Source organism: Episyrphus balteatus, chromosome 4 (assembly GCF_945859705.1).
Source record: "Episyrphus balteatus chromosome 4, idEpiBalt1.1, whole genome shotgun sequence".
In the NCBI taxonomy this organism is placed as follows: Eukaryota; Metazoa; Arthropoda; class Insecta; order Diptera; family Syrphidae; genus Episyrphus; species Episyrphus balteatus.
In genome coordinates this window covers 32,805,126-32,824,790 of record NC_079137.1, presented here as the reverse complement: position 1 = coordinate 32,824,790, position 19,665 = coordinate 32,805,126, and the positions used below count along the sequence as shown (strand labels likewise).

Genomic DNA, 19,665 nt, shown 5'->3' with positions numbered 1-19,665 from the left:
AATGAATGAACCGGTATTATCGTGATCGACCATCAAATTTTTTGGTAAACTGTGTCCTTTCTATAAATTTGAGACCTATTTTGAATAGTTCTTTTGATAAACTCGTACCTATTATGGATGAGTGGGAAATTACGTAAAAATCATCTGTAACAAGATTCAATCCATCCGTCCATTTAGGCCTTAGCTCGATGTACAGCTGGACGCACAAAATTACCGTTTTGTGTATTATCTAAATTACAATTGCTCGAATTTAGAAATCATAAGGTCAAATATTGTAAGCCTTGTTTATTAACTATGTAGGTATGTACCAATGTACCTACATTGTACATAAATAATAAAATTTATTTCATTCAATTATCTTTACAAATGTGAAAGTTATCCACCAATTTATAAACGTTGAGCCGTTTATGTATGTATATACCCCCTTAAACTAGCAACTGTCTTATGATTTCGTTGACAAGGGAGTTATCAACTAAGCGTTTGAAATGATTTTAACGTTTGTATGACACAACCAACAGTATCGGTCATCCTTTAATAGTACGGGTAAAATAGACACTTAAAGACAAAAAAAAAATGTGACACTCATTAAACTTGGCATAAAGTTTGCTTTTGGGATAAGAACCAAGGATCAAAAAAGTCTATACGAGGACAAGAGGGAGGGGGTGAAGGTAAAAAATGTAGGGAAAAAAGTTATTTGTGAAATATCATCATGATGACACATGTTTAAAAGGTATTTTTTTTATGCTGAATCTAATGACATAAAAATAAAGTCAATACGATTGCTCTAAGAAAAGTTATTATCTTGAGTGAAAGGGTGTTTTTTTTTAAGAAATTATGAAATTCGGAATTAGTACCACAAAAACTGGGACAAAATTGTTACACTAATAAAAATTGGTACAAATGTTTCATTTATAACAAAATTTTAGTTGCAGAGTTTTTTATTTATTTTTTGGGAAATAAGGAAAATCTATGTTACTTTTAATTAGAAACAAGAATCTAAATTGTTTTTTTTTTTTATTGAAAACAAAAATGATGGGCCACTGTAATGAAATTTGGTAAAAACGTTTAGTTTGGGATAGAAAGCAAGAATAAAGAGTTTTAATAAAACAAAAATAGGTGAAAGGGTGTTTTTTTCGAAGAGACAGTAAAATCTGTAATTGGTCCCAAGAAGCCAATAATTCGTGTTCAATTTGCCATCAAAAACCAACAATTAAAATAATCATTGGCATTTTGGGACCAATTACGGGGGAGTACGATAACTTAGGTGACAAAAATTGATAAAGTATTTTGTAGAGAAGTTCAATACAATCATTTTATACTATGGGAGGCGGGAGGGGAAATTTTCTAAAATAAGACGAAAAATACAAACAAAAATTATTAAAAAAAAACAACGCTTACAGTTATATGATACCTTTTTCAAAAGCCAGAATTGTACAATTAATTTTAGTATTTAAATCAAATTATTTCAATTAATTGTTCTCGAAATAATTACAACTTCAAAGTCAAAATTTAAGAAAAAAAGTTAAAAAAAAACACATTAAATACAATTTTTTACCAAGACTGAATTTAAATATGAAATTAATCGATGAAATAAACTGCCTCAATTAATTTCAGCTTTTGAAAAGGATCATTCATAACTGTAAGTGTTGCCGTTGTTTTTTTAATAATTTTAGAAAATTCAATTTTTGTCGCCTAAGGCTACGGCCACGTCCTGAGCGGCTGAGCGTCAATCCTGAGCGATGAGGTGGCCACGTCCTGAGCGGCGATCCTGAGCGGCAATTTCAAAACCCTACAAGTGCAAAATATTCGATGAGTATTCGGCTCGCACGCGGGAGTCCCAGGTTCGATTCCTTTCGGGGCCTTTTTATTTTTTTTTTATTTTAACATTTTTTAAATATTTTTCTTCAAAAGAAACCATAATTTTCACCATTTACTAAAATGTTCGTGGTAATTTAGTATAATGTAGTTCGTCGCTCAGGATTAAAAAAAAAAATAGAAAATAGAAAAGATTGACGCTCAGCCGCTCAGAATTGCCGCTCAGCCGCTCAGAATTGCCGCTCAGCCGCTCAGGGTGTATGTGGCCACCCCCATACATTTTCATACGTTCTAATTTGGTTTTGACGCTCAGGATTGACGCTCAGGATTGACGCTCAGCCGCTCAGGACGTGGCCGTACCCTAAGTTATCGTACTCGTGCCCCAATAATTACAGTTACAATTACAATTACTGCCTCTTCCAAAAAAAAAAACCTCTCTCTTTATTCTTGCTTTCTATTCCAATCTCAACGTTCTTACCAAATTTCATTAAAAAAAACACCCTTTCAACACAATTTTTTTTATAGACTTTATTATCCTTGGTTCTTCTCCCAAAAGCAAACTTTTTGCCAAGTTTCATGAGTGAAACAATTTTTTTTTAATTGTTGATTTTATGTACTATTTTAGATGTACTAAAAGAAGACTTAAGCGTCTTAGAAACGCACATTTGTCCCAAATGGAATAAATTAATTTGGAGCAAATAGGAAGGTACAATTTTTAAATTTTGTGATTAGAGAAATCGGGTGATCAGAATTTAACGTACTCACACTATTTTGTTTATTTCGCAAAGGATAGGAACGTACACTTTTATTGCGGTTGTCAATTATACGGTGTAACACTCAAAATATACGCGGGCGGAGACCTATTACGTTTTGTAGAGCTAGTCTCACTGATTACGAAATGGTATTTAAAAAGTCCCTAACGCCCCCAAAATCTGGAGTTAGGGGCAAAAACCGTTTTTTTTTTTTTTTTAATTCACCCATTGAAAAAAATTTAGCTTCGTCAAATTTTTACCCATTTTCGATTTTTTTGAAACCTCATTTTTGTAACACCGTGTTATTATCAACCGGTTGAAATTTGAAAAATAAATTATCAATCAATTTGAAAATTGGTATTCACCCCTAAAAGGGTTGACGTTTGCCATTAAACGAAAAGAAAACATTTTTTGTTAAATTTAAATTAAATGGATACGTTGGAAAAAAATTAAATGATTGCTTTGTTTTTTAAATCAAATGCTCTCTTTTTCAAAATTCTCTTTTTTTAACTGTTTGAGAATAAAATATCCTCTTTTTAGAAAGGTTCCAGACCAGACTAAAGTGGTGAAATTTGGTACACTGAAAGATATTAGTATGAAAATATGAAAAAACTGTCCATTTCGTTAAAAAAATGAAATCCTATTTAATTTTGCAATGAACCAAATATACTTTTCTAATAGATTTTAATTTTCTAAATTTAAATTTAAAAAATATCTATGTATGCTATCACGTTTTTGAGATAAACAACTTCAAAGTGCGTTTTCGAAAAAAAAAACTATTGTTTTCAACAAAAAATTAATATTCAGGGAGGTCATTCCGTAATTTTTGAAATGATAATCCACAAAACGATAATAACTTGATTCTCCGTTTTTTGCTTCACAACTCTATCACTATATTGTTTTAGAAAAAATTTAGTACGCACCTTAATTATAGGCACATTTTTTTTCTATTTAATTAAAAATATATTGATTTAAGATATAAGAACTGTAGAACAACATTAAAATGTTTAGATTCATTTACCTAAGCAAAACACGTGTTAAAATAATCTTGAGCTTCAATTAAGTAGGTATGAAATTTATTTTATTCTATAAAGAAAGCAACAAAAAGCTGATTTGATTGATTTTTCGCAAAAATAAAAAATAAAAAAAATGTACATATGTATTTGATTTTCTTAATTTAAATTTACGGCGCGGCGTAGGTAGACAAGCGTTTGAGTAATTACACTGGTAATTAAATAAAACTATACTTTTCTAAAGGATTTTTGTATGCTGATTCCGAATCCGAAGTCAGAATTGATCTAGCACGTCACGTTTTTTAGATATTCCCGTTAGAAAATCTCAAAAACCCATTTTTTTTTTCGAAGAAATATTTTGGCATAATGTAATATTTTCCAATTCAAATTGTTACGGTTTATTTTTTTCTTTCAAATTCAGTTTCAATCTTCTCAATATCTCTTTTCTTCTCCGAGATATCTTAATTTAAATAAGTTTAGTAGGTTTGGCATATCTTATCATAAAAAAAAACTGAATATCTTAAAATCCTCACGTGATAGAATTTTTTTGACTTCGAATTCTAACTCAGCACATCAAAAACTATAAGAAGAGTATACTTTTGTTTCTAGGAGAAACAAATCTGAAGCTTTTCAAGGCAGTTTATCGAATGGTTTATTACAAATAAGATATTTCTAAATAGGTAAATAGCATATAAAATTACAAAACACGTAAAAATTTTGTTTAATGTATTTTATTATGGTTTTCTTTACATATTTGACTTTTTAAATACAATGGGCGTTGATATTTTACATTTTCCTTAATTAAGGTGTTTTTGTCCATGTTGGATTTCCTAAAAAGTAAAGGATTTCGATATTTCTGCTTTTTTTTATAAATCAGTATTTTAAAATATGAGTAAACATTAATGTAAAAGGACATATTTGGTGTCAATGGACAGATATATTATTACGAGAAATAAGTCCCCCAAATTTGAGCTCAATGCTACAAATAGATAATTTTGCACGAGTTCAAATAAATCTAAAAGGTTGATTTTTAGAAACTACATACATTTTTCAAAAATAATTTTTACAAAAATGGTAACTGATAGAATTTTTCTGAAACCAGATTTAGATTCAGGAAAGTCTAATCTTTTATAATATCAAAAAATTATTTGAAGGAGAAAAAAATAGTTAAATTTTGCAGGCCAGTGTTATCGGTATAAAAAAAACGGTTTTCCACCCAAAGATATGGTTGAAAAACGCTACACACATGCTTCTTGCACTTTTTAGTTTGCAATATGAGTACCAATGGGGGAATACGCCAATCTACATTTTGTGTAGGTATGCCTCAGGCAGGGAACAATTAAATGCAAAGAACATTCTGTTATCTTATTTATTGAATACAAACAAAATAATATGGGGTAACAGATTTTGAAAATATTCTAAAAGTGAAAATGCCCTTGTAAAGAATCTCGAATTTGGTATACATACATACATACATACATTATATCCTACTTAGTTAATGTCTTTAACCTAGACATACCTAAAAATTTGCGGATTTAGTGCATTGACTAACATTTATATGTATGTGTGCAATAAAGCAATTTTTATTACAAAAACAAATTGGTTACAGGTAGATCAAGCGACTTTTCGTTATAAAGGATAATGAACTTTATGACCTTTTCTGGGAAAAATCATCATAAAGTTAAATTTCTGTACCTAATTACAATTTATTTATGTGTATTTTTTTCAAAAAAAAAAAGCAACTCATATTTTCTCTCTGTATTATTCAAAATTACTCAGAACATCGAAAAAACTATAATATTAAAAAACAATTGCATTTTTTTCAATCAAGTAAGACGCATGGTACTGGTACATATGTATGTATATCACCAAAGAAAAAAACGACCTTTGGATTTTATAAGGGTTAATTTTTAACTGCGTATGGAGATCCACATGTTCCCCAAATCCTTTTTTATCAAATTCTAGTTTATGAAACTGTAAATATTGGGTTTTATTTTCATTTAGTTCGTATGTATAATGTAAAAAAAACGTTTTAATACTCAGTGGAATTAATGAAAATTCTTTATCCAGATAAAACTCACGATAAGAATGATTTTATATAAAAAAAACACACATTTTTTCCATCGCATAAATATATAATATATTACACTGGTCAACAAGGTTTTTGTTACAGACATCAAGACATACTTTTCTATAGGTTTTTTGGGTGCTGAGCTCGAATCTGGAGTCAGAACAATTCTATCACATCACGTTTTTGAGATAATCCCGTTAGAAAATCGAAAATGCCGCTTTTTACCAGTTTTCGAGATTATTTCTTAGCTTTTGGTTATTTGTTTTAAATAAATTTGTAACGGTTTCTAGTAGAACTAAATCTTGTCTTTCTAAATCCGTTTAAATCTTTTAAAAATTTCTTTTCTTCGTTGAGAAATCTGAAGTTGAAATCAACGTGTTTGGTATATCTTATGTTTATTTACTTTTAATAGCGAATCTCAAAAAGTTCTTTGCCAATCGCTTTCAAATTTTGACACAACGTTCTATTTTGAATCTTGCAAGTTTTTATATCTGCGAAAGTGGTGAATCGCGGTGAGATACATCAAAGCGTGACTGTGTCAGATAAGTTATACTAAATAATTACTAGTGAGAAAAATATAATTTTTTTCTTGTTAAAAACAAGACAAGAACTTAATGGAATGTAAACGAAACGTTGTGTCAAAATTTGAAAGCGATTGGCAAAGAACTTTTCGAGATTCGCTATTAAAAGTAAATAAACATAAGATATACCAAACACGTTGATTTCAACTTCAGATTTCTCAAAGAAGAAAAGAGATTTTTAAAAGATTTAAACGGATTTAGAAAGACAAGATTTAGTTCTACTAGGAACCGTTACAAATTTATCTAAAACAACTAACCAAAAGCTAAGAAATAATCTCGAAAACTGGTAAAAAGCGGAATTTTCGATTTTCTAACGGGACTATCTCAAAAACGTGATGTGATAGAATTTTTTTGACTTCGGATTCAAGCTTAGCACACCAAAATCCTATAGAAAAGTATACCTTGGTTTCTGTAACAAAAAAAAAGTTTAATTTTGTTGACCAGTGTTATTAATACTGTACCAAGAAGAAGTCTTGTCTAACTTATCGTGCTATGAGGCGTTCGGAATAATAATAGGTCAAATCCATTTGAAATTTGTACATTATTTTGAACTTTGAGAAGCTTTTTCTCATGAACTAAAAGAACTTTTGAAATAAATGTTTAACAGATCAATAGCTCTTTATCTCCAGATTTTCTTTCTTTCATACCATTTGATAAAAAACGAAACGAAACCCTTAATTTTTAAGACTTTAAAACATCCAACCTATAGAGAAGTGGATTATATTATTCTGAACGCCTCATATATTGCTCATCATACCTACTCGTAGTTCGTCTTAAGCTAGTACTTTTGTTGGGATCACGTTTCAACTTAAAGTAATACTTAAATTTTTGATCCTATGTTGCTTTAAAAAATAAAACGTAGTTGAACACCTGTTCTACAAAGTATTGTTCTATTTCCTTTTGATTTAGTTTTGAAAAGTTCTTAAGAAAAAATACTCACATCACATGGTTCTCCAACGAAGATTACTTTGTGCGTTATTCTTGAATCTCTTTTTATTCAATATCTACCCTTAATAATAACAAAAGCCCGAACATACACACTGACTCAAAGAACTCCCTTTTGAATTTTGCTGATCTCAAAACTCTGTAAACTAAGAACCTGATTGTTCAAAAAGGAATTCTTTTCTTTCTTTTTTTAGCTAAACCTGCCTTACTGAAAATAACTATGATCTCCGAGAAATTTACACAAAGACGATGGATTGAAAAGAAAGAAACCTGAAAGAATTTTGAAAAAGGATCACTTATGAATTTTTGCACAAAACCTTAACATGTATTCCAGGTGTCCTTTGAATGAATACAAAAAAAAAGAAAAGACGAACAAGTTAATAGGTTAGGTATGTATTCATTTTTTTCTTTATTATTTGATCACATTTTTTTAAATAATATAATTTTTAAATTAATTATTATTAGAATTTAATCAGGTTTTTATATTTAAATATGTTTTTTTGTTTGTTTTCAATTTTTATTTTCAACTAAAATACTACCTTAGCGTAATTATATTTACTAAAATTTTATTTACATATTTGGCTAAGAACTAGGTATTTGAATTAGGTTTTATATATAATTTCTAAAAATTGTATTTTGTTGTTGTTATAATGTCAATTTGTTGGCCAATAATCGAGAAAAATCGATGAAGCTGTAGGAAATGATTATCCCTCTTGTAAAATAAGTAAATTCTGCAAACGGTTTTATCTTGTATGTTAACACCTTCTCCGGTGGTCGATTTCAGGATCGGCAAATAGATAAGATTTGCAGGTGTCCTTTTGTCTTCTAGTTTTTGTGATGGACATAAGAGGTATTTGTCTTTTTCTGTCTGCGCTCTTTATGACGATTGAACTAAGAAGTTAGAGTGATTGCTTCAATAACTGGCTGGTCTTACCTCCTGGGTAACAACTTCGAGTTTTCTTTATCACCAAACAGCTCTATGGTTTTTGAAGGAACTTCATGAGTAAATACGCACAGAAGCATGATTTCGAAGAACTAACACTTTTTGATGATCAGATTCAAATCTTCAGCAAATTTAGTGACGAGATCCTTGTTTTCCTGCACCCAATGATTATTCAAACTTCATCTTCAGTTTCTAGCGATCTTAGTAGAATCGAGCCATATGAATCTAGATCCTTTATATGACTTACGTCCTTCATCTTCTACTTTTGCCAAACCATTTAAAAGAAAAAAAACACCACCTCGAAGGCAAACCACGATTTTCATTTATTCGAGACAATAAAAAACCTTTGCAACTAAACTTGACATTTAACAATCCTCACTTAGCCACCTGCTCTCTCTTCTCCTACTGCATCCCTATATAAACATATACATATTTGTGGTGTGGTATCAGCAATTCGTATAGATACCATTGGTATAATAAAGCTCCATCATTCTTTCCGGCAGCGTACTATATAAATTTTGTATAAAATGTACCGGTAACTGAGACCATGCCATTTGAACACCCAATCTCAAGTCATCTTTTCGCGAATATCGTCTTCCGCTATCATACACCTCACGTATTAACCAACCCCATACATTTTCCACAATATCCACATCATGTGACAAAGTTGGCCATTGCTGTGCTTTAATACCAGCCAAATCAGCTCCACTTTGTAAGGTACTAAAATTCTGAAATGAATTATAATGATCCTGAATCCAAAAATCAGGATTTCCGTCTAATTTTTCAGTGATTTTCGCTCGATCCTTTTGTATTAATTCAATATAAGACTCTGATTTAAACTTGGTGGTTGATACTTCACAACGTATCCCACCACCATACGAAATGGCAAACCAAATGTAGACAGATCCACCTCTTGGCCGTTGTGAAAGGGTTCGTTCGTAGTTTCTCATATCATGATAATAATGTGTGAATCCATCCGGTCCGTCTAGGTTGAATTTTCTCTCATCATGAAAGACCACCCTTCGCCAATGTGTCTCACTCCATGTTTTATACATATTGGCGAAAGCTAAACGCTCCTCTTGCTGATAGTGAGACATGGTGGGTTCAATTTTAGGTTTTTTTGTGGGTGCACTTCGAGTTGTTGTGGTCGTCGCTGTGTTTGCCAATCGAACTGTTAGCGGAGGAGATAACTGTTTTTCTTTTAATTCTTTTGGCGATGGACACTTTGGTGGATAGTTATCGCGATGCTTGAGGTAGTAGTGTAGAGCCATTAAACTGCGACCAATTTTGGCAGCAACCTCCCGAACTGGCTTCTCCCATATTAGATTATTAACAATAGCTATTTCATCATTGGATAGTAATAAATTTGGACTCCCCATTACACACGGAGAGAGGAGAGCACTCGTTTATGCTACTTCAACGTCAGGAACGATTTTCAAGTTGATTTGTTAAAAATATATATTATCACGGGATGAGAATTTTATATAAAAATAAAAAAAAATAAAACAAAACTTAAGGACAAAAATCACAGAAAAAAACCGAATCAAGGACGATCCCCGTCGAACAAGTCCTCGACCAAACAATGTACAAATGTAGACTGAACTGAGCCTGACAAAAAACACACAGAACCAGCACTCAGCAGCCAGCCAGAAAGGATATCGAATTCCTGAATTTTGTTTTCGTTTCTTATTTCTCCTCTTTTTCTCGATTCGGTCTCACGGTCCTTATATACTTTTATTACGAGTATACGACTACGAACGACGACGACGATGGTAATGGTAGGAAGGTAGGTAGGTAGTTTTTAGGTACAAGAGCGTATTCTCCACAGAAATAGGTACACTATGCGAAAAGCGATTATACGATTTATGTGATTTTTAATTCCAAAAAATATCCTTGGTTACAACATCCTACTACGACGACTACGACTACCTACCCAAAAAAAAAACATCCCTTCTCAAGAGAATTGAGATTACTTTTTCAGTTTTTCAACTGAAGCAGAAGGTAGACTTTCTGCCTGCTGTCGTTTTCGTTTTTGGATTTACTGTTTATGCTCTCGAACCGTTGTTCTTGTTTTTTTTTTTCGTTTTTGGGTATATGTAGAAGCTTTTTAGGACCTCGATTGCGACTCTAGCAATGATGACAGAGAGATGAAGATGATGGCTGAGAAATAAAACGGGAAAACGGCAGTTGGGTCGTTTTTCGTTTCGTTGTTGTATATAGGAAAAAGTGATGCATGAAGCGGAAAATAAATTCAGAAGGACCATATGTTGTTGTTGTTGGTGGAGGATGATGAAGAGAAAAGGCAGACAACAGACATTCGGATGTTTTGTTGCCTGTTTTTCGGTTTCGGTAGACGACAACTATACAACTAGCAACGTTTTTGTTGTTGTTGTTAGTGTACTTTTTGTATTTTCCTTTTAATTTTGTTGTTCCATATCCATAGTATGTATGTCGTTGGGTTGTCGTTGTCGGAATCGGGTACTACTAAAGTAAGGGGAAAGAAGAGATGTGTAGGGAAGGAAGGATAAATAGAGGTTATATGTACACATTAGTATGGATTTCTAAAGTGTACATTATATATAGGTACCTCTATATAGTTTTATATACATACATATAAAGTTGCAAAGGGCTGCGGGTAAATGCAGCAGGTGTGGAGTTTTTGGGTTTTTTTCTTTTTGTCTTTTGTGTGGTGTGTTTTTGAATTTTTTGGTTCAATGTTCTCTCTTTATGGATGTGGAATGGAGGAAAGTATTATTATGAATTTTTGGGATTTATGTTTTTATGATTTTTATAACGAAAGGTTGACGATTTATTTTTATTAGGTATTTCAAGTTAAAATAGAAACACGGAATAGAACACAGCTGACGACGAATATGACGAGAACGTAAGCGAGTAACAAGATATGAGACGACGAGAGACGAAGACGATGACCGGAGCGAAAAGACGTGATGATATTTGAGTGAAAGTTTTGAAGTTGTGTTTGGGTGGTATTTTGAGTGGAATTCCATTTTTTTTTTTACTATTGTGCGGAGGTTCTGTTATTTTACAGTGGATAGTGGAGGTTTTCCAACACCGATTGGTAAAATTATTTGTAGCAGGAGGGGTAGGTATGTCCATATAATGTAGGGTGGAGTTATTTAATTTCTGTCGTCTCCAGTTTCTGGCCACCTTTCGGAAAATCGTTATCACAACAAAAACATTACTGTTAAAAAAAGAGCCAAGTTCTAATATGTTGAAGTTATGCTAGCACAAAAAGTACTGAAATGTAAAAGTGTACCAAGTTCTAAAGCTTGGCTTTAAATTTGTATACAAAATGTTGATTGTTCTCTTGACAATTTTTCTTTAAATTACCGATTTTTAAAGATATTTGAAAAATTGCCAAGTAAACAATCAACATTTTGTATACAAATTTAAAGCCAAGCTTTAGAACTTGGTACACTTTTACATTTCAGTACTTTTTGTGCTAGCATAACTTCAACATATTAGAACTTGGCTCTTTTTTTAACAGTAATGTTTTTGTTGTGATTTCACTACTTTTTGCAAGGTATTGCTCAGAAAAAATGGGCGGTTACCACGACCCTTGTCTAAAATTGTGAAATTTTAAATTTTTTCTTTTGTATAAACTACCAGGTCTACCATTCTACCAAATTTTAATGTTCTACGAAAGTTAGAAATGCTCTATAATATTTGATGAAAATTCACCGGAAATAGGCAGTTGCCACGCCCCCCCCCTGGCTAAAATTTTCAGATTAAAATTTTTTTCCTTTGTATAAACTACCAGCTCTACCATTCATCAGAAGTCTCTATAATATTTGATGAAAATTCAGCGGATATGGGCGATTGCCACGCCCCCTGGCTGAAATTCTCAAATTTTAAATTTTTTAATTTGTGTAAGCAACCAGCTCTAACATTCTACCAAATTTCAAGATTCTACGATAATCAGAAGTGCTCTATAATATTTGATAAAAAATCAGCGAAAATGGGCGGTTGCCACGCCCCCTGGCTGAAATTCTCAAATTTTAAATTTTTTAATTTGTATAAAAAACCAGCTCTAACATTCTACCAAATTTCAAGATTCTACGATAATCAGAAGTGCTCTATAATATTTTATGATAATTCAGCGGAAATGGGCGGATGCCACGCCCCCTGAATTGAAAATCTCAAGTTTTCGATTTTTTCCTTTGTATACACCACAAGTCCTATCACCGTGTAAAATTTCAAGTTTCTACGATATCGGGAAGTTCTCCATAATTTTGATGATCTGTCAGTGAGTCAGTGAATCAGTGAGTCAGTGAGTCAGTTACGGTTTTTGCGATTTTTAAAGCCCTATATCTCAGAAACTACTCATCGTAGGAGGCTGAAATTTTGCGAGGTGTTTGGTTTTGACCAGCTCAACAAATGTAGCGAGTTTGAAATTTCTAGCATCTTTGGTGTGGAAGTTAGAGGGGGGTCAAAAATGGGCTGAGTTGTTTCCTGTAAATAATTGTGTAGTGCCGAAGTTGCTAGAGAACTTGGCTGGGCACTACCGTGCCCCTTGATAACTAGTGATTTTGTAGGGTTTATTCCAAATTTTCATTTTTATGCTGTTCTAACATATAAGAAAACAGCATAAGAGCAATTTGGAATAAACCCTACAAAATCACTTGTTATAACGATTTTCCGAAAGGTGGCCGGAAACTGGAGACGGGCGGCATTAAACAACTCTACCCTACATACCTGTCAACGATTTTCTACTCGTATTTTTATTAACTACCTAATTGTTACGCCTGGTTAATTCCTTATTATCACTCTGCTTCATTACCTATACACAAGTAAGTTTTAGGCACCTAGGTACTTATGCGTAAATCTTACAGAAAAAACAAAAAATTGGGGTAGAAGTAAATGTTAGCTAGTAGGTAAAACTACAAAAAATACCTACCACAAATGCTTTTCAACTCTCAAAAAATGAAAATTCAACTTTTTGTAATTTCCGTTTACTATGAAATCATAATATAATTCTAAACCAACAACTTTTCATACAATTTTGCCTGTTCTTCTTTTCTAGAAAAGCTCACGTAAGGAATTTACAAAGCTTCGTAAAACCTACGTATGTAATCCCGCCCATCTCGGCTTACAAACTTTCAACCGTTTTTCGATAGATGACTGCAGCTTTCGAAATTTATTTTCGATCAAAAATGTCAGTTTTCGAGCCAAATTCTCGTAATTTGCGGGAAAAGTTGATTTTCTGCTTTATTGAAGAAAAAAAAACTGCGACTAAATATCAAGATTATGCTCTGCATTTGAGGGGACCACCTGGGTGAGATGTATTAAGAGGCTTTTTAAAAAAAATAATTTTGACCAGAGTTTCTTTTATCAAATCTAGCCCTACCATCAATAAAATAAATCATACAATTCTAACGGCACTCAAATCTAGACTAATTCTACACTAATCACATTATAATCATACCTGGATTTTTGAATCCAACATTTTGAACCACTATTTCGAAGACGCGGGGATTAAACTCGTAACAAATATTTAATCCAGTGGATTTTTATTATTTTGTGTTAAATGGGATTACACAAATTTGGAGTCATTAAAGTAGTGAAGTGTAGTGACTTGTAGTTATTTCTATGGATTTTTTTTTTAAATCTAATCTAAACGAGTGACATATTATTTTTAATAATAGCCTGTTTCGATTATAGCCCAAACGAAATGATTTCGCAAATGATCTCATTTCGATTTTTTTAAATTTCAAATAGTCAAGTAAGTTTGTGGTTGCATTCGCAACGCAGGCTTTTTTGTACAAAAAATAAATCATCAATTTGACCTTAAGTTGAAAAAACAATTCAAATAATATGCTCCCAAACGTTTCTTTTTTTAATGATTTCATATTACATCAGGCACTACCAGCATGACAGGAATTTTTTTATGAAATTTTTATATAAGCGCCGAACCACTTGTATTATAATTTATACCTACGGTGACCATATTTTTAGGAACAAAACCCGGGACAGAAAAAAAATTGTTGAATCGTTCTGAAAAGATTGATTTTTCAAAAAAAAAAAAAAAAAAAATGTTTAAAATGAGTTTTAAATTTTCCTTAATTTTGATATCAATATTTCTTAAACGATTTTATGGGAATGTTATAGTTGAACTCATTTAAGTTGTTTACGAGGAAATCAGAAATAACTGTTTAAAAAAATATTTTTTTAAATCAAAATCGGGAGAGCTTTTTTTTTAATTTTAATTTTATTTTAAATGATTCAATTCAATTCAAAGATTCATTTACTTCATGTTATTATTACATTTATAAAAGTTATTTATTTTATTTTAAATGATTTTGGAACTGTCTAGTGTTTAATTCAACATTTAACATGTCCTTAAAAGTTTTGAACACTTTTACGTTCCGGGTTTCTTCGATAAAAACCCGGGACAATCTATAGAAATACGGCACAGTCCCGGGTAAACCGGGACGAATGGTCACCATATTTATACACAATAACTTCGACAAATTTTTCTAGTGATTCGTATTTAATAATATGCTTAAACTTTTTTCAATTCTCATGTTAGTCAAAACATTCTTTAAAATCTCTTATAATCTAGATATCTAGAATAATTTTAGGTTAAAATGTAAGATAACTTTTTTTTGTTATTTAATGCTTGTTTATGTGTGTATAAAAAATAAAAGGTCAAACTTACAAAATCGCAGTGTATACTACAAGTCAATTCTATGAATGTAATCATAAGGGATTATTTCCCAATTTCTGAATTTCTTTCAAGTAAACTATTAAAAAAAAAAGTTTGGAGTGGTTTTATGAGAATTATGTATGTTGGTGTTATTTGAAACATCTATAAATTTGAAACTTTTTTTAAATTCCTTATTATTATTTTTTTTTTAATAAAGCGAACAAGTTCAATGAGAGGGGAGTCATGGCCCTATCCTAGACTAAAAGTTAGCTACGGCAATGCTAAAACTGATAATTGGGCGCAAAAAAAATAAACAAAAAATATAGGTAGGTATAAAACTTAAAAACAACAAATATCCAGCCATATTGTAGGTTTCATTTGGAAAAAAAAAACGTTTTTGTTTTAAAATTTTGACACTTTTTGAACATTTAACATGAAATATATGGGAGGATAAGGCGTGGGAATATTAAAAAAAGAAAACTTTTCGACCGAAAAATTTTTGTGCAACTGTATTTTTAAAGATGTTCACCCTGTTACGTATCTCAATAATTGTACTAAAACAACTTGCTCTGATATATAAAATTGAGGTTTTACTAAAGCATTTATTGTGTCATAGGAGGAGAAGCAAGTCGTTTTAGTACAAACGACATACGTAATAGTGGTAATTGTGAGTTTAACCCTCATAAATTTTGTTTCATTTTCGGATAAACTGGTTTCGGATATCTTTTTTAAACTTAAAAATAGTTCGAGACTCATAATAGTAAAAAAGTGAAATGCTAAATTTTTTAGGGAGTCTTGTTCACGCGGAAATCTCTAAGTGCTGGAATATAAATCTTCAATTGAATTTTAATCTTTAAAACTTAAAAAAAAATTAAGTATACTTAAGTTGGCCTACGGATTACATTCTATATATTATTTAAGATTTAATCGTAAATCATTGCTGCTACATTTGCTTTCAACAAAAATTCATCCTACATATGCGTACCAAAACCTACGAAAAAAATAGTTTGACTACCCCTGCAAATTGAACAGCAGCAGCTGCATTACGTTTCCACTCGAATCATGAGTGATTTGAATTGTGAAATGTATATAGGTAACGCATGTTCGATATTATTTTCAGTTACAACAGAAGTTTCTTTACATAAGGTACAACTTCATATACATCCTCCACCCAAAACCGAATGAGGGTCGCTGATCCAGAAAGAAATGCTTTCTCTCGAAGTAAATACCTAAATGTTATTGATAACTAAATATATATACATAATATACAAAACCTTGCCGCATGCACTTTGATGTTGAATCCAACATCCCTTTTCGGTCGTATTCGTATCTACATGTAAAGCATAAGATATTAAAGTTACACTGGTTTTATAGATAGAAATAGAAACTTCATTTGAATTTTTCTTAACAATTTCACTCTGTGGAATCGTAATAAATTTTTTTTTGTTTATTTTATTTAATATATATATGAAATTCTACAGTATTTTTTTGTTATAAATAAAATTAGATGCAACGATTATAATTTTGTTTTCAAAACATCAATGCAATTTAAGTAAAAAAAAAAAGAGAAAAAAGAGCACATTCAGGCAGATTTTAGCTATTTTCTTCGACTTGGCATGAGCTAATGGAGCTCTTGTGGAGTCGAGAATATAACAAAACTTGAAATCAATGAATTACCAAACCAAGAATCAAACCTAATATAAATTGAACATGTTTTTTTGTTTAATCAGTTGGATTTTGAATGACAATCAATATAAAGTCCTTATCGGGTGCAACCATTATTTCGTGCTTCTTGGAACGGACACGCAGGAATGTTAGATCATTTGAGGGATCCAAATCGCGAACAACGCTACGTGCTTTGTCTGCAAGTTGACTCATTAAACCAGCATATTGAACGGTTGTTGTGTTATCCAGAGTACTCTTTACAGGGATTCCTATTTTGGCAAGAAAAAAAAAAGATTGTTCCTTAGCGACGCATTTGTTTTGTCAATTTATCAATTTTTAATTATTTTTCTTTGTGAAATTTGAAATGTTTCACAAACAAAAAAAAAATGAAATATATTTTTTTTTCTCTATGAAACAAAAAAATAAAATTTAACAACACCCACCTTCGTTATTCACAACAATTGTTCCGACAACACCCTTATGTGATTGAAGGCGCTTTAATGTTTCTTCTACTTCTTGCGACTGAAAAGAATTATTTTCAATTATAGATAGTTTTAATTTTGCATTGGAAATAATAATTAATAATTACCATTTTTTATTGAAATAATTTATTAAAAACACGAATTTTATTTTGTCGCTGACGAATCAACCAACCCAGTTTTTATTTTTTGACAGCTGCCAAATTATAAAGGCAAAGCAAAATGTCAAAAAAATTATGATGTCATTCGTTGAAATGTAACGAGTAAAAGTGATGCCAGGCTGATACTTTATGATAATCAGCATTTACATTGAACGATTTTTTTAACACAAGTTTTTTTTTAAACTTGGATCATGTCATGATAAACATCTCCATTTTCTTTGGAGCTTTTTGTGTAAAATTCCCAGAATTTTCCTGGGAAAAGGAAGATGAAATCTATTTTTGTAATTGTGTCTTTTTGTAAACCCGAATAAAATTGTATGAAAAACATTTGTATCTTTTTCAAAAAAATAAAATTTCTACGAAATTTGGTGAAAACTTACCTTATTACGTCCCAGATATATTGTAGGTGATTTATTTTATTAGGTGTGTTTTTTTTTTTTGTTTATCTATACAGGGTGTCCCACAGTCACCGCCCCAAACGAAAAACGATCTATTCCTGAGGTCATTTTAAGTCGAAAAACTTAAGATGTAATTTTCTCGTTTTCGTCCCGTTTTCGAGTTACCACGGTTTTTATGATTTTTGTTCTCTTTTACCTTATCTGGCTTTATCTTTGCCAAACTACGTTTGATTTGAAAGATTTTTTTACAGCCAATCAAGAATTTATTACAGTTTTAGTTTGTCTCAAAACTTTTTTTCTGCGGACAACCGTTTCTCCGCAATTTTGCATCAAACACAATTTTCTTCGTTTTTTAAGTTGTTTTTTACACTTTCTTATCATTTAAGTCAAAAAAACACGTTAATGAGTATAAATTTTATGTGCTTTTTATTAAAGCCCAGTTTATTTTCATAAAAAATTAAGTTTTATTTCATAAAAAAGGCTACTCAAAGTAATTAAAAAAAAATAAACAAACTGAGTGAATGAAAATAGAAATAATTTTTAAATAAAAAATTAATTTAATTGAATTAAAAACTTTTTTCTGAGCTACTGTGGTTAAGAAAAGAACAAATAGATAAAGCTCAGAAAAAGTTTTAATTCATTTAAATTAATTTTGTATTTAAAAATTATTTTTTTTTTAATTCACTCAGTTTGTTTATTTTTTTTAATTACTTTCAGTAGCCTTTTTTATGAAATAAAACTTATTTTCTTTATGAAAATAAACTGGGCTTTAATGAAAAGCACACAAAATTAATACTCATTAACGTGTTTTTTTGACTTAAATGATATGAAAGTGTAAAAAACAACTTAAAAAACGAGGAAAATTGTGTTTGATGCAAAATTGTGGAGAAACGGTTGTCCGCAGAAAAAAATGTTTTGAGACAAACTAAAACTGTAATAAATTCTTGATTGGTTGTAAAAAAAATCTTTCGAAGAAAACGTAGTTTGGCAAAGATAAGGCCAGTTAAAGGACAAGAGAGCAAAAATTATAAAAACCGTGGTTACTCGAAAACGGGACGAAAACGAAAAAATTACCTCTTAAGTTTTTCGACTTAAAATGAGCTCAGGAATTCATGGTTTTCATTTGGGGCGGTGAATGTGGGATTTTGTATAGATTTTGTGCAAAAAAACGACATCGAGATTTTTGAAATCGAAACAATTTACGTGTTAAAAACAACAAAAACTTTATCTGTATAGATTTTTGAAAAATCCAGATAATAGGTGTGTTTTTTTGTTTATCTATATAGATTTTGTGCAAAAAAACGACATCGAGATTTTTGAAATCAAAACAATTTACGTGTTAAAAACAACAAAAACTTTATCTGTATAGATTTTTGAAAAATCCAGATAATTATCCAGATTTTACTTTCTCTCGATAAAAACAGTAGTGCCAAGGTACTTTATTTGTTGTGTTCATACAAAAATCTCTGAAAATATTAACAAAAAAAAAAGCGGAGAAAACGAGGTTTAAAAAAAAATTCTCACAGAAAAAAATAATCAAAAATTTGTTTGACATGGTTGCATTGAAATGTTAATATCTCGAGATATACGCAATGCACTTTTCAGATAAAAGTCTTAAATGGATCCTGATAAGATTGTTGAACAGATATGTATATAAAATTAACAAAGTTTTTTCGAAAAATTAGAAATAAAAATAAAAAAGTTTTCACATTTGATTTTTAAAAAATCGAAAAAAAATTCAATATGGCTACCTTCAAACGCTTATAACACAAGAACGACGCAACTAATGTTAATGGTCATGGTCTTAAAATGTAGCTAAGAATATACAGATCATTTTTGGTTTTTTGTAAAAAAAACAATTTTTTTGAATCCAACATGGATGCCATGGCCATATGAAAATTTTTGTTTGCATCCAACATGGATGTAATGGCCTTTCCACTTCGGAGTTAAAATTTAAAAAAAACAAAAGCAACATTTTTGACAGACAGCTGCCAAAGTATATGTACAGTGGTGCCAAATGTTTGCATGGATTTCAAAAATCCCGATGTCGTTTTTTTGCACAAAATCTATATATAGATAAAAAAAAAAACACACCTAATTATCCAGATTTTACTTTCTCTCGATAAAAACAGTAGTGCCAAGGTAGTTTAATTGTTGTGTTCATACAGAAATATC

At 30.9% G+C, this 19,665-nt stretch overlaps 1 protein-coding gene and 1 long non-coding RNA gene across 2 annotated transcripts; one reads left to right on the top strand and one right to left on the bottom strand.

Annotated features, from left to right (window-relative positions):
* Nucleotides 1-1,551: 1,551 nt before the first annotated feature.
* Nucleotides 1,552-14,106, top strand: LOC129920028 (uncharacterized). Its single transcript, XR_008773169.1, has 3 exons — nucleotides 1,552-1,639; nucleotides 7,372-7,566; nucleotides 13,165-14,106. It is a non-coding gene; the product is annotated as an uncharacterized LOC129920028 (long non-coding RNA).
* A 2,073-nt stretch (nucleotides 14,107-16,179) lies between these two features.
* Nucleotides 16,180-17,163, bottom strand: LOC129918401 (dynein light chain roadblock-type 2). The gene is made up of 3 exons (XM_055998906.1): nucleotides 17,042-17,163; nucleotides 16,896-16,974; nucleotides 16,180-16,721 (listed from the first exon to the last, which is right to left on the bottom strand). The coding sequence occupies exons 1-3, from the start codon at nucleotides 17,042-17,044 to the stop codon at nucleotides 16,510-16,512; spliced, it is 294 nt and encodes a 97-aa protein (XP_055854881.1). The 5' UTR covers nucleotides 17,045-17,163; the 3' UTR covers nucleotides 16,180-16,509.
* Nucleotides 17,164-19,665: the final 2,502 nt, after the last annotated feature.

Excerpts from the sequence above, each read along its gene's own strand:
- LOC129918401 (XM_055998906.1), bottom strand. Across the intron at positions 16,722-16,895 it reads AATTGTTGTGAATAACGAAG|GAATCCCTGTAAAGAGTACT; the intron begins GTGGGTGTTGTT and ends TTGCCAAAATAG.